The sequence below is a fragment of the Apodemus sylvaticus genome, chromosome 6, assembly GCF_947179515.1.
Source record: "Apodemus sylvaticus chromosome 6, mApoSyl1.1, whole genome shotgun sequence".
Lineage (NCBI taxonomy): Eukaryota > Metazoa > Chordata > Mammalia > Rodentia > Muridae > Apodemus > Apodemus sylvaticus.
This window is the reverse complement of record NC_067477.1, coordinates 126,192,085-126,208,292: the sequence shown is the minus strand read 5'-3', so window position 1 is coordinate 126,208,292 and position 16,208 is coordinate 126,192,085. Positions and strand designations below refer to the sequence as shown.

The window sequence follows — 16,208 nt, the reverse complement described above, 5'->3', positions numbered from 1 at the left end:
ATTATATTAGTATATGTTAATTACATATTATATGTTAATTACATATTATATATTAATATGTTAATATTAATTAGCCCAGAAGCTCTGAATTCCCATGGCACAAATTGCATAGCAAATGACTCCCATGAAGTACAGAGAGGGTCCTGAACCTGGAAAGGACTGATGTAGCATTGGAGGGGAATATAAGGACAGAGAAAAAGGAGGGAGGTGATTGGAGAATGGATGGAGAGAAGAAGTTTTATGGGACATATGGGGAGCGGGGATCTGGGAAAGGGGAAATCATTTGGAATGCAAACAAAAATATAGAAAATAAAAATATTAAAAAAATATGTATTAGTTAGCAAATATGTATATGTTCATGCTTATAATGAGTAAGATAAGTAATTATGAAATATATGGTATTTGTTTATGTTTTTAATTAAGTAAATTTATTATATTAGTAAAATTTCATTATTTTATCTTTTTAATCAATTTGCCAGTTACTTGTTATCTGTTAATGAGTATGTTTTTTAATTTCTAATTTTCCACAATTACAAAGATAGTTGTGATAAACATCCTTAAAGATTCCTCATGTTTTTTAATGGCACATATGAGGACTGAGAATACATATTTTTTAACACCACTTTCATCAGATAATGCCAAATTGATGTCCACTGTGTCTTTATGAATTTATGATTCCATCAGCAACATCTGCTAATCTAATCTCTGTACATCAATTTGTATTGTCCTTGTACTGGTGAATATAACCATTTTGATATTCATTTTTAATTCAGGGAAAGTACTTTTTCATAGTTTTTATCTTTTCCTACTTAAATTGTATTTTCTTTTTAAATAAAATATCATTGCTGTGAAAACAGAGTAAGAAGGAAAAGTCTGCCACCTTGTTTTTGAAACCTTTTCACAGCCAGGCATCAAGGCTCATATCTAATCCCAGTCCTTAGACAGTGAGGGCAGGCTCGCTATGGAGAGCATTTCCAGCCTGGAATGTTTCTTATTTAAAGAATTGAGGATCTGCACTTAAAAGTTGTGTGTACGTTCACTCAGAAATCCTCCAGGGAGCAATGAGTCCTTTAAAACTGTTGCAATACTTTTCGTCATTTTTAGAACGTTTGATTTTGAAAGAATTTCAAACTTTAATCAGATGGTGGAGAATAGATTTGTGGACTTCAGTATTGTCCAGTATTGTCCTAGATACTGCCTCCCACTCCATTGGACCCTGGTGAAATTAATATATCACTACTGTTCCTCATCTTAATTAACTCTACTGAGCCATTTGAGAATATGCCGACATCTTTGTGAGGTTTTACTCCTGAATACTTCATAGGTATCCTAAGAACAGAGAAATTCCTTAAATACCCACAAAAGAATTGCCAAACTTAGGAATTTAGCAATCATGCAGTGTTATTGCTGTTCAAATGTAAATTTCGGAAGTTGTCCTAAGAATGCCTTTTTCTCTGCGTTATTCTCATGTTTCGTTGGGACATTTCCCTAGCCTTTATCTTTTATAGTATTCCGAGTTTGGTTTTATTCTGTTTTGTTGTTTTCTGTGTAGCCCTGGCTGTTCTGGAAGTCACATAGACTAGGTTAGCCTGGAACTCAGGGATACTCCTCTCTCTGCCCCCCCTTACCCCTCAGTGCTAGGATCACGAGCATGCAGTCAATGCATATTCCTGGATTTGAAGACGACAGGACACCTATTGTGTAGAATGTTCCCTGATTTATAGTTGTTCAATTCTCCCCTTGTTTTAATATACATTCAGTTTATACCTTTTGAGCAGGAATATCACATAAGTAATGTATATCTTTCTCAGACAGTCATGTAAGACAACATATAATATTGCTTTGTCCAACATCCAGAATGTCTTGGCCACCAGAATGTCTAGGCCAGGGTTGGTGGCACACACCTTTAGTCCCAGCACTCAGTAGGCAGAGGCAAGTGCATCTCTGAGTTTGAGGCCAGCCTGGTCTATATAGTGAGTTTTAGGACAGTCAGCCAAATCTATAGAGAGAGACCTTGTCTCAAATAAGGAAGCAAATAAACAAACAAAATCTACTTCATTTATTTATTTATTTAATTTCCATATGCATGTGTGCTTGTACAAGAGCATTGGATCCCCTAGAAATAGAGCACCAGACAACCATGAGCTACCGTGTGGATGCTGGGAATTGATCCCAGATCCTCTGGAAGAACAGCCAGTGCCCTCAACTGCTGAGGCATCTCTTTAGACCTTTGGGTTTTCCTTTTTAAGACAAAGTTGTACTTTGTAGTCTACACTGGCCTGATGTCACTCTGTCACCAGGCTGCCTTCAAATTTGTGCTGATAATCCTGCCTCCAACTCCCTCTGCCGGGTTTATGGTTATGCAGCACCATGGCAAATCTAACTTTCATTATTTTGTCAAGATGGCGTCTGCCACAATTCTACATTATAATGCTGCATTTCTCGTTTCTATAATAAGTGCTCTGCAGAGTCTGTCTTAACTGTCTGCTTCCTGTCAAACTTTAACACACCAATTTAAAAAGTGTGCCTGAAGCATTTATTCCTACCATAGTTCCACAATGAGAATTTTGTAATCTGTATTTTTCAGGTTGAGACATACTCTGGTAAACCTTGGAAGAGTGTTGTCCACGTCTGTAACCCCCAAATCTCCCCACGTTACTTGCCTTTTGTTTCGTAGATGACTGTATGCCCGCGCCTGATGAAGCGAGCATGCTTACAGCCATTGTGCTCTTCCTGTGGTCTGCCAGCAGTGAAATAATAGGAGTGCAGTCCCTGCAGAATGGCTGCGTGAACAGATTTAAAAGTGCCCTGAACTCATGTGACCCATGGGTGAGTTACCCCACCAAAGCCTACTTTCTCAGGGGTCTTCAGGTGAGCCCACTAAGAGCTGATGATGCGTGTGACAAGAACTTCCATGCCTGCAGTACGGCTTCATCTTTTGCATCTCCTTATTTGTACTGTGTGCATATGTGTGATGTCTGTGTGTGTGCACGTACTTGTGTGCCACCACACCTATTCTTACCTGCATAACTGTATGGTCAGCCTGTAGAGTGACTTTTAAATGGAAAAGCTGTTTAAGAGCTCTGTGTTTATGTGCTCCAAGTGACATATATAGATACTCACATATGCCGAAATTATCTAATGAATGAAATATTTTATTAACCTAGCCATAATTATTAGAGACTTTACCTGGGTTTTGTTTCATACTATTTATTTCAGTGATACCAAGGATGTTAAAGGATAACATTGTTGCATCTTTTCTGTTACCCTATCCCCCAGACTGGGTTTCTCTGTGTAGCTTAGCTGTCCCAGAACTGGATCTGTGGAATCTGAGGGATCTGTGGAATCTGTGAACCAGGCTGGCTTTGAACTCACAGAGATACGCCAGCCTCTGCCTCCTGAGTGCTGAGATTAAAAGGCCTGCGTCACTGTCACTATTGCATCTTTCAATGAACATGTTTTATGGTTTATTTTGTCAAAGTCCAAGTTAAGGCTTCTCAAACATGCTGCACACCAGGAAAAGAAAATCAGTATAGAACATTCCTGCCTCCACGCTGAGTTTCCTTAAAAATCTTCAGATTTGTAGCTCAGGGACCTGTATTCTTAAACTCACCCTCACACTTTTCTATTTGCAGAGGAATTAATGGTGGTTTACTTTCTGACAAAGTATTGAAACAAATGTACACAATGAGAATGATGACAAATGCTAGCACTCAGGAGCAGAGGCTACCCCATCTCTACAAATTTGAAGCTAGCCTGGTCTACATAGTGAGTTCCATGCTCACTGGAACTATATAATGAGAACTTGCCTCAAGAGACAAGAAAAGAAAAAGCTAGTATGAGGCTTATCTAATCTAGGTATATCCAATGGGACTCTCCTTTCTAGTCCTAGAAATTGATATAAACAGTTGTTTCCAAGAATCATAAGGGGTTGACACATCTAAATAGTGTTTTTATAGCTTTATTCAGTCTTTTGTTAGCCTCTCTTACTCTATTGCATTAAAATTAGACAATTATACATTAAAGGAAGAATTGAAAAGAAATCAGGCTTTCTAGTTCTGACTTTCCCACACAGTAGAAATATTGGTTATATAAGCCTGATGATTTTGGTAACTCATGTATAAGGAATTTCTCTAATCGCCAGTTTCATTTTGTTAGCATGAAGTTCCATTGTTGTCCTTTTCAGAAGCTGTTAGGTGCAGTGTGACTCAGACCTGCTGCATTAATTAAAATCTCTCTTTTACATAGGTTCAAGCCAAATGCTACCAGCTTCTCCTCTCGGTCTTCCAGCATTCCAATCGCGCGCTTTCTACTCCCTACATCCACTCATTAGCCCCACTAGTGGTCGCGAAGCTGAAAGCTGTGGAGAAAAACAGACCAGCCAGTAGCACGGAACTTCTGGCTGTCCAAGAAGGAATTAAAGTTCTTGAAACATTGGTTGTTCTTGGGGAAGAACAGAACAGTAAGTATTTTCTGATTAAATGCCACTAGTCCAAAATGAAGACCTGTGTTATTTATGAATCTTAACATTAAATATGGGCTTTGTAGCAGTGAGCTTTCTGAGAAGCAGTTATGGTCTGAGTACATGATGTTTTCGCTCATGTTACTAGTACAACATATTGGGTTTCTGTATATTTATTTTTCAGTGAATTACTCAGTGAATTACCGAGGGCATTTTAACACATGCATTCCGGTTTTAATTTTCTAGCAATGTGTTCTTAAGAACTAGAAATAGTATAGATTTAATATAATTTTTAAAATAAAATAAAAATTACATAAACCTTCTGTTATAACCATGAAGTAGAAGCACCAAGTATCATAAGATACCTCAGGATTTGATACTTAACTTTTGCTTCATGAAAACTGTAAAATGCCTTTATTGAACCAGAAATGTATGCAGATGCACACTCAAATTGGATTTTTAATTGTTGTGGGAAGGCTAAATTCCCAACAAATGCCTTATGATTAAACATTAAGCTGCTCCTAATTTTCAAGACCCTCTTCCTGAGCGGGGAAAGACTTCCCCTTCACAGGGAATCCTGGCCTCCATGCTAAGCAGGGGCGGGGTCTCATCTCTGTTGGTCTCCATGTGAAGCTTAAATCTAAACTGGGCATCTGTTAAGGAACTGAAAGGCAAGTCAGTTCCAAAGTACTTTAAATATTGAAGGACAGTAAGATCAGTGTTACCATTACAAAGTGAATAAGATTAAGTCCTGTCTATAAAGTTTATAGTTAGCAAAATAAAAATAGAAATACAGTTAATCCTACTTTGTATCCAAGTAACCTACACATTAATTTATTGCTTCCTGTAATAAATTCTTGTGAACAGTCCTCTCTTCCTTACTGCCTCAGTTCTGACATGACTTCATTTTGTGCCTGCTGCAAACTTGAGTCCATGGCTTCATGCCTGTGATCAACTGCTGAGCTGTGTCTCCAGTCACACAATAGCTTGTCAAAATTCTCAACTTTCTTCACAAGTTTCTGGGAAAGTTTTTCATGAAAAGAGATCACATTTGCAAAGAGGTCAAAAAAGTTAAATGATAATTCAAAACGTAAAGGTCCTCTTAAAGTCATATGACTATATAAGACTTTTAAAAATCTGAAAAATGTTATCAAAGTAACATCATTCATTCAAGTCCTTATTCATTTAGTTATTACTATCCTCCTAGTCTATCTAATCCTATTAAGTGATTATTTTACCATTTTTATCCCTGTGAATTGATATTAAACCCAGGCACATCCATTTTCTCACCAAGCTATACCTCCACACTTAACCTTTATTTTGTATAGCATTTAGTCTTGAATTTTAACCAATGGCAGAGCTAGAGAAGGGACTCAAGGACCTGAAGAGGTTTGCAGCCCCATAGGAACAATAATATGTACCAACTAGTAATCCCAGGGCTCCCAGAGACTAAACCACCAACCAAACAGTACACATGGAGGGACCCATGGCTGCAGCTACACATGTAGCAGAGGATGGCCATTGGTCCTGTGAAGGATCAGTGCCACAGTTTAGGGGAATGCCAGGTCAGGAGAATGAGGAGGAGAGGAGATTGGAAAGCAGGGGGTGGGGGAATAGGATAGGGGGTTTTGGGAGGGGTAACGAGGAAAGGGGATACCATTTGAAATGTAAATAAAGCAAATATCAAATAAAAAAAAGTCCAGTTACTTTTTATATGTATTTACTAACTATATACTTATTTTTTCTCTTAAAACTCTTGCTGTAGTATAAAACATTTATAATAAAAGTAAAACCAAGTATTATTGGCACATCTTACTAATAATGCAAATTGATCCTATTAGAAGATGGAAATTGTAATGCTTTAGTTGTACTGATGTTTTAAACTTTACTTTTTGAGATTTATTTAGTTCATAGATACGGCTGCAGCCTTGTTTGCTATTAAACTGTAGTTGCACAAATAAATGTTATATATTACATAAAATATCGTTATTATTCCAGATGATGAGCTGCAGGACTGAGTGATGGTCAGTGGTTAAGAGCACTGGATGACCTGGGTTCAATTCGCAGCATCCACACGACAGCTCACAATTGTCTGTAAAAAAAAAAAAAAAAAAAAAAAAAAAACCAGTCAATCTTCTGAGTTTGAGGCCAGCCTGGTCTACAGAGTGAGTTCCAGGACAGTCAGGGCTATACAGAGAAACCCTGTCCTGAAAAACAAACAAACAAACAAAAAACAAAACCCCAAAACCCAGTCCATCTGCACTCTCTCCAGTCATGTCAGTCCTTTCTGCTCTCTGTTCCAGGAGTCCAGTTACTCACTCTTCTAGTGCCCACTCTGATCTCTTACCTGCTGGATGAAAGTTCTTTTGCCTCAGCAAGTCCGATCTCCAAAGATCTTCATGAGTTTGCACTCCAGAACTTAATGCATATTGGACCTCTGTACCCACATGCTTTCAAGACAGTGATGGGGGCTGCTCCTGAACTGAAAGCTCGCCTAGAGACTGCTGTCCGAGCCAGCCAGGCAAGTAAAGCTAAGGCAGCCACCAGGCAGCCTGCCCCCACCACACATTCTGCACCAACAATCAAGCTGAAAACAAGCTTTTTGTAGTGTGCTTTCCATTCATCTGTATCTATTTTTTTCTCAAACATTTACCATGTTATAGATTAATACTAACATGCACATAATATATTACAATGGTCACACAATATAAAATTCAAGATAAATAAACTGACACACAGAACATGTGTACATTGCATTCATATTACAGATTAAGACATGACACTTTCTGATCTTGTAAAAACATAGTCAAGATCATCATAACTTATCATTTTTAAAAACTGAGTGCTTTGCATTACATGGTAATTCTTTGGTTTTATTTAAAATCTTTGTACTTACTAAAAGAAGTAGCTTTTCTGCAAAGCTTGATTGTTTCATTCATGATAGAAGACAAAACTTCCATTTTATGAATAACTACATATTTATGTACAGTAAACCCATAGGATGCATAAACTCCAAACTCCGTTAAGACCTTTGCTGGAGGACATGGTGATGAGAGTCTTAAAATGAGACGGAGCCCTCAAGACTGAGATGAATGGACACCAAGCGATCACACGCATTGCAAAGGCATGAGAGAAGTCTGACCGAATGAGAAACAAGTTGGCAAAACAAAACTGCCATTACGAGTCATTTAAGGTTTTCTTTGGAAGGCTGGCACCCAGAACTCCCAGCACCCGGATGACTGAGAGCAAGAATATGTGCGTTCTGGTGGATAAGGGCTGACTCGGTCTGCTAGCCAGCTGAGGGAAGCACTGTCTGCTCCATGCACCAAGCAGCCACCTCTTCCTCTATCTGAACAGTTTAGCACAGTTGCAGACAAGGACGACAGGATCGGCTTGTTTGGAAAGATACTGACCACCTGTCTGGATCTCCGCCATGGATGCTCGAGCTCCCATGGAGATGGCTTCCCGATGGCCGCGGTTATACTTCTGCTTTGGCTTCTGGCTCCTTTCCATTGTCCGTCGGACAACAGCTTCATGGAGCCCCTAATCCTCCTCCAGTCTGCCTCCTCTCCTCCTCCACCACAGCCCTCCTCCTGCTCCTCCTCCAGCTGCTGCTCCTCTAGCTTCTTCTGCATGTCCAGGTGCCTCTCATAGCGCTGCCTGGCTCACTCTTCCCTCTCTAGCCAGATGTTTTCCCGTGCAGCTAGATGTTTTTCTCGTTCCTCACAGCGTTCTCTGGCGAGATGCTGCTGGTCAGGTCAAAGCATAGCACAGGGGGATCTGGTTTATTCCTGTGTGGTTGTCAGTTTGTCCTAAAATGGAAGTGGGGCGGCTGGGGGCAGTTCTCTTTTCTTGTGCTTTATGCCATCAGACGCTAGGACAGCAAAGGCGCACACTCTCATTTGTATTTATATTTCTTGTAGTTAGTGACTACCCTTGAGCCATTCCACATTACGGATTGTTTTATTTGTATATTGGAATTATAATGCTTTGAAGTTGATTAAGTGAAATAGTGTTTATACCTCTTACTGAGTTTTAAAAATCAAGTGGTAAAATATTTTCATTTTTTTCTCAGTATATTTCTCTTTTGTTGATTCTTGTTTGTTGTTCCTGTGGGGTTTTGTTTCTGGTTTTTGGTACAGGTTACTGTACCAGAGCCTTGCTCAGTACTGTAAGCATGCACTGTACTGATGGATGCCCCTGGTCCCTAATTAATTTAATGTTCTTAACTCTAAGCCACAGTCCTTTAACTTTCTTCGAATATAATTTCATCATGTAGTTAGTCAGTCATTGGATAGTACTAGGAAGAGAAAATGGGTTAAATTTTAGCATTTGTCATAAAAAACTAATTGAAAAGCAAACAGAGAATAAAATTGGAAATGGCTCAAATAACAGAAAAAACTTTGTTTATGGTAAATATCCTATGAATAAAAGCACATTTTCTAGCCATTCCATCAAATATCCTTGTCTTTCTGATGGGCTTTTGACTTTTACATTAAATGCCTAAATTATGCTGCATATATCTGTCTTGCTTACTGAATTGAAATCCTCATCTAAAGATCTGCGAAGGCATTTCCAGTGTGCTGTGCTATTCTGCTTATTTTTAATGGCTAAAATTTGTCCTGCTCCATGAACTTCCCTAACCTAAAGGGAGAGAAGCCCATGAATATACAAGAAGCCTACAGAACTCCAAATAGACTGGACCAGAACAGAAATACACATACTAGTCAAAACCCCAAATGTACTAAATAAAGAATATTAAAAGCAGTAAGAGAAAAAGGCCACGTAGCATATAAAGGAAGAACTGTCAGAATTACACCGGACTTCTCACCAGAGACTATGAAAGCTTGAAGATCCTGGGCTGATCTCATGCAGACTCTAAAAGAACACAAATGCCAGGCAAGACTACTATACCCAGAAAACTCTCAATCACCATAGATGGAGAAACCAAGATATTCCATGATAAAACCAAATTTACACAATATCTTTCCACAAACCCAGCCCTACAAAGGATAATAGGTGGAAAACACCAATACAAGGAGGGAAACTACACCCTGGATAGAGCAAGATAGTAATCTTCTTTCATCAAACCCAATAGAAGATAACCACTCAAATATAAAAATAACATCAAAAATAACAGGGAATAATAATCACTTTTCCTTAATATCTCTTAACATCAGTGGACTCATTCCCAAATAAAAAGACAAAGGCTAACAGACTGGATATGTAAACAGGACCCTCCATTTTGCTGCATACAGGAAGCACACCTCAGTGTCGAAGACAACACTACCTCAGAGTAAAAGGCTGGAAAACAATTTTACAAGCAAATGGTCTCATGAAACAAGCCGGAGTAGCCACTCTAGTATAGGATAAAATTTAGTTTCAACCTGAAGTCATCAAAAGAGACATGGAAGGACACTTCTTACTGGTCAAAGGAAAATTCCACCAAGAAGAACTCTCAATTCTGAACATCTATTCTCCAAATTTAAGGGAAATCTCATTCATAAAAGAAACTTTACAGTGTCCTTTGCCTTAAAGAAACTTTGTAATTTTATGAGGTCCCATTTGCCAATTCTTGATCTTAGGGCATAAGCTATTGGTGTTCGGTTCAGGAACTTTTCCCTTGTGCCCATGTCCTCAAGGGGTTTCCCCACTTTCTTTTCTATTAGTTTCAGTGTGTCTGGTTTTACGTGGAGGTCCTTGATCCATTTGGAGTTGAACTTAGTACAAGGAGATAAGAATGGATCAATTCGCATTCTTCTGCATGCTGACCTCCAGTTGAACCAACATTATTTGTTGAAAAGGCTATCTTTTTTCCACTTTCAGCTCCTTTGTAGGGAGCTATTGTAGGGATCAAGTGACCATAGGTGTGTGGATTCATTTCTGGGTCTTCAATTCTATTCCATTGGTCCACTTGCCTGTCACTGTGCCAATACCATGCAGTTTTTAACACTATTGCTCTGTAGTATTGCTTGAGGTCTGGGATACTGATTCCCCCCAGAAGTTCTTTTACTGTTGAGAATAGTTTTAGCTATCCTGGGTTTTTTGTTATTCCAGATGAATTTGAGAATTGCTTTTTCTAACCTTATGAAGAACTGAGGTGGGATTTTGATGGGGATTGCATTGAATCTGTAGATTGCTTTTGGCAAGATGGCCATTTTAACTATATTAATCCTGCCAATCCACGAGCATGGCAGATTTTTCCATTTTCTGAGGTCTTCTTCGATTTCCTTCTTCAGAGACCTGAAGTTCTTCCAACAAAGTGGGAAAAGATCTTCACCAACTCTGCATCTGATAGAGGACCAATATCCAATATATAGAAAGAACTCAAGAAGTTAGACCCCAGGGAACCAAATAACCCTATTAAAATATGGGGTACAGTCCTAAACAAACAATTTCCACCTGAAAAAATTTGGATGGCCGAGAAGCACCTTAAGAAATGCTCAACATCATTAGTCATTAGGGAAATGCAAATCAAAACAATCCTGAGATTTCACCTCACACCAGTCAGAATGTCTACAGTTAAAAACTCAGGAGACAGCAGGTGGTGGCCAGGATGTGGAGAAAGAGGAAAACTCCTCCAGTGCTCATTGGATTGCAAGATGGTCCAACCACTCTGGAAATCAGTCTGGTGTTTCCTCAGAAAACTGGACATGACACTTCCAGAGGACCCTGCTATACCTCTCCTGGGCATATATCCAGAGGATTCCCCAGCATGCAATAAGGACACATGCTCCACTATGTTCATAGCAGCCTTATTTATTATAACCAGGAGCTGGAAAGAACCCAGATATCCTTCAATGGAGGAATGGAAACAGAAAATGTGGTATATTCACACGATGGAATACTACTTAGCAATTAAAAACAATGAATTCATGAAATTTTTAGGCAAATGGTTGGATCTGGAAAATATCATCCTAAGTGAGGTAACCCAATCACAAAAGAATACACATGGAATGCAATCATTGATAAGTGGATATTAACTAGCCCAGAAGCTCGTAATACCCAAGACACAAATAGCATATCAAATGACTCCCATGAAGAAGTAAGGAGAGGGCCCTGATCCTGAAAAGGCTTGATCCAGCATCTTATGGGAGTACCAGGACAGAGAAAAAGGAGGGGAGTGATTGGAGAATGGGTGGAGAGAAGAGAACTTATGGGACATATGGGGAAGGAGGAACCAGGAAAGGGGTAAGGATTTGGAATGTAAACAAAGAATTTAGAAAATAAAAATAAAAAAACCCCAAAACCAACCAAACAAAAAAGAAACTTTACTATAGCTCAAAGCACACATTGTACCTAACACAATAATTGTGTGTGACTTTAACACTCCACTCTCCTCAGTGGACCAATCAGGAAAACAAACCAAACAGGGATACAGTGAAACTATTAGAAGCTTTGGACCAGGTGGATTTAACATACATATATGTTAAATATATATAAAACATTTCATCCTAAAGCAAAAGAATATACCTGTTTCTTAGCACTTCATGGTACCTTCTCCAAAATTGACTGTATAATTTGACACAAGGCAGACCTCAACAGATATAAGATCAAACTAATCCCATGCCTCCGATCAGATCACTATGGAGTAAGGGTGGTCTTCAATAGCAACAAAAACAACAGAAAGCCCACATACACATGGAAGCTGAACAATACTGTACTCAACTATACCTTGGTCAAGGAAGAAATAAAGAAGTCAAAGACTATTTAGACTTTACTGAAAATGAAGGTACAATATACGCACATTTATGGGCACAATGAAAACAGTGCTAAGAGGAAAACTCATAACTCTGAGTGCCTCCAAAAAGAAACTGGACAGAGCATACACTAGCAGCTTAATGGCATACCTGAAAGCCCTGGAAGAAAAAGAAGCTAATTCACCCAAGAGGAGTAGAAGACAGAAAATCATCAAACTCAGGGCTGAAATCACTCAAGTAGAAACAGAGAACCATACAAAGAATCAACAAACCCAGGAGCTGGTTCTTTGACAAAATCAAAAGATAGATAAACCCTTAGCCAGACTAACCAGAGGGCATAGAGATATTATCCAAATTAACAAAGTTAGAAGGGAGATATAAGCCGGGTGTGGTGGCTCACGCCTTTAATCCCAGCACTTGGGAGGCAGAGGCAGACAGATTTCTGAGTTCCAGGCCAGCCTGGTCCACAGAGTGAGTTCCAGGACAGCCAGCACTATACAGAGAAACCCTGTCAACAAAAAACAAAAAACAAACAAAAAAAGAAGGGAGATATAACAATAGAAACTGAAGAAATTAAAAAAATCATCAGATCCTCCCGCAAAAGCCTATACTCAACACAACTGGAAAATCTGTAGAAAATGGACAATTTCCTAGAAAGATACCAAATAACAAAACTAAATCAGGATCAGATAGATCATCTAAACAGTCCCATAACTGGTAAAGAAATAGAAGTGGATATTGAAAGTCGTCAAAAAAAAAAAAAAAAAAAAAAAAAAAAAAAAAAAAAAAAAAGCACAGGACCAGATGGTTTTAGTGCAGAATTTTATCAGACCTTCAAAGAAGACCTAACACCAAAACTCTTTAAACTATTCCACAAAATAGAAACAGAAAGAACACTACCCAACTCGTTCTATGAGGCCACAATTAAGCTGATATCAAAACCACACAAAGAACCAACAAAGAAAGAGAACTTCAGACCAATTTCCATTATGAATATCGATGCAAAAATACTCAGTAAAACTCTTGCCAACTGAATCCAAGAACACATAAAAAAAAAAAAAAGATCATCCACCATGATCAAGTAGGCTTCATCTCAGGGATGCAATATACGGAAATCCGTCAATGCAATCCACTACATAAACAAACTCAAAGAAAAAAAAAAACACATGGCCATTTCATTAGATGCTGAAAAAGCATTTGACAAAATTCAGCATCCTTTCATTCTAAAAGTCTTGGAAAGAAGAGGAATTCAAGGCCCATATGTAACAATACCAGTAAACATGCAGTAAAAGCAATATACAGCAAACCAGTAGCCAACATCAAACTGAATGGAGAGAAACATGAAACAATCCCACTAAAATCAGGGACTAGACAAGGCTGCCCCCTCTCCACATATCTTTTCAATATAGGATTAGAAGTTATAGCTAGAGCAATTAGACAACATAAGGAGGTCAAAGGGATACAAATTGTAAAGGAAGAAGTCAAACTATCACTATTTGCAGATGATATGATAGTATACTTAAGTGACACAAAAAACTCCACCAGAGAACTCTTATAGTTGATAAACAACTTCATCATACTGGCTGGTTATAAAATGAACTTAAGCAAGTCAGTAGACTGCCTGTATTCAAAGGACAAGCAGGGTGAGAAAGAAATTAGGGAAATGACACCCTTCACAATAGCCAAAAACATTATAAAGTATCTTGGTGTGACTCTACCAAACAAAGGAAAGGTCTGTATGACAAGAACTTCAGGTCTGTAAAGAAAGACATCGAAGAAGACTTCAGAAAATGGAAAAATCTTCCATGCTCTTGGATTGACAGAATTAATATAGTAAATATGGCCATCTTGCCAAAAGCAATGTACAGATTGAAAGCAATCCCTATCAAAATCCCAACTCAATTCTTCATAGAGTTAGAAAGAGCAACTCTCAAATTCATGGAATAACAAAATACCCACGATAGCTAAAACTATTCTCAAAAGTAAAAAACTCTTCTGTGAGCTATGAATACCCAAGGCACTAATAGCATGACAGATGACTCCCATGAAGAAGTATGGAGAGGGTCCTGATCCTGGAAAGGATTGATCTAGCATTGGAGGGGAATATAAGGACAGAGAAAAAGGAGGGAGGTGATGAGAGAATGGATGGAGAGAAGAAGGTTTATAGGACATATGGGGAGGGGGGATCTGGGAAAGGGGAAATCATTTGGAATGTAAACAAAGAATATAGAAAATAAAAATATTAAAAAGAAAAAAAAGTTACAGGCCAACCTAAGTGTCAGAGGACATTCCCAGATAGTGAAGCCCTACTTTAAAAATAGTTTATTCCTATTACCCTGGATTGTGTTGCCATGTTTTCCCACCTCATCTGTTGAAACCAACAGCTGTTTTCATGCCTGGGAGCCCAACACAGCCAGTACAGAGAAGACATTTCCTAAGTGTTATCTAAGTGAACTCACCAGGGAAGTACAAGTTAATAAAATCTTTTCTCTTGTATCAGCCATGGAGAAACTTAGCACATTCATTACAAAAAATATTGAATCAGTGCTGCCACTAAGTAGCTTGGAAATATAAAGACTGCTCATAGGAATTTTTATTTCCCTCCCAGAGTCCATCAAATTAATTATGAGCACATATGTGATGTGGGGGCAGAGGACATGCAGGGATACCACTAACTGAAACACACTCATTTTTATTAGACTGTAGTTTTATTGCAAGGTAGGTTTTCTTTCCCCCACACTAGGCTGATATCTGCACTGTCCAATCCAGTAGGCGCTACCTATAGATGGCTATTGAAGTTTCAGTCCATTAAAATGAAATAGAATTTGTCATTCTGTCCTTCTGTAGCCACATCTCAAGTGCCCCAAAGCGATACCTGTCTGGTGGCTGTGACGCTGCACAGTACAGACACAGACATCGTTAGCAGCACTGTCTACACAATTACAAAGATGTCCTCAGAAAGCCTGACTTACTTCTTAGCTCCAAGGATCCTGGTGCTCCAATGCTGCTTACTGGATGTGGGTCCCGGGTCTAGCAAATTGCAAGCACACAAGTGAGTGCCAGGGACCTTTGTACCTCATCCCCAAAGAGATGAATCCCCCTGTCCCTAGATGTGAAGCTGTCTACATTATACAGACGGGTTAACAATATCAGAGCTTTCATCATTGCCCATTCTCAAAACCCTATCCTAGATGGAGGCTTGAAAAGAAAAGATGGAAAAATATATGTAATATATTATACAGCAACGGGAGGCACTAGGGATGCTGAAGGATTATGAATAATTACAATATGTTGAGGAACTGAGTCCGAGGATATGAGGAATAGGCAATAAAAATAAAACGGGGGGGGGGAAGTAAGTAAGTGGATCTGATATAAAAGGGTGGGGCCTACTGGGCTCTGAATAAAACCAACTATGAATTCAAGACAAAAGCAATGGACCTGACCTTGTGTTCTCTGCTCCACAGTTCTATCTCCAAAGTATAATGGTCACACCAAGAAAATCCCTGCAGTGACTGCACCAAGTCTGGAAGACATCACTCCCCCTCCACGCCTAACAATTTCACCCAAGGGCTCCGGCCAGAGCAAAGCCAATTCTGCTCTGCTCGCCCTGCTCTGAACATCTACTTCTGCCTAGTGACCTCTGAGGACCTGCAGTGGAAAAGGAGTCACATGAAGACTCAGCTTCAGCTTCCATTGAGACCCCGCCCCCATCGCTACAGGAGAGAAGGGAGGCTGACTGACTGGAAGAGAGGGTTGGAGCAAATGGGAGGAGTCTGAAGGTCCTCTGAACCTGCATTTGCACAGCAGGTCCCACCAATCCCAAAAGTGGTCTCACAGATGCTAATGGGGTTCAAATCGCACTTTTCTTTATTGATCTTAAATTACAGACCCATTCTCTTCCCCTTCCCTCCCAGATAGCTGAGGGTGCAGGCAGTGGCTGAGCAGGAATACACTTAACAGGGGCAGATCTCTCCTTATCCACTAACTTCATGCCTCCACACGTCTGGATTTTCGGTATGGTCCCTGGAAGACATGACCTCTTTAGC

The 16,208-nt window shown here is 39.2% G+C and overlaps 1 protein-coding gene across 1 annotated transcript in view; it reads left to right on the top strand.

Moving 5' to 3' along the window:
- The window catches only part of LOC127688001 (HEAT repeat-containing protein 5B-like), a 44,173-nt gene extending 28,402 nt beyond the window's left edge, over positions 1–15,771 (top strand). Inside the window, 4 exon segments of the mRNA XM_052186760.1 lie at positions 2,678–2,829; positions 4,249–4,462; positions 6,766–6,983; positions 15,627–15,771. Of these exon segments, the coding sequence (XP_052042720.1) occupies positions 2,678–2,829; positions 4,249–4,462; positions 6,766–6,983; positions 15,627–15,674 (632 nt within the window). The 3' untranslated portion in view covers positions 15,675–15,771.
- Positions 15,772–16,208: the final 437 nt, after the last annotated feature.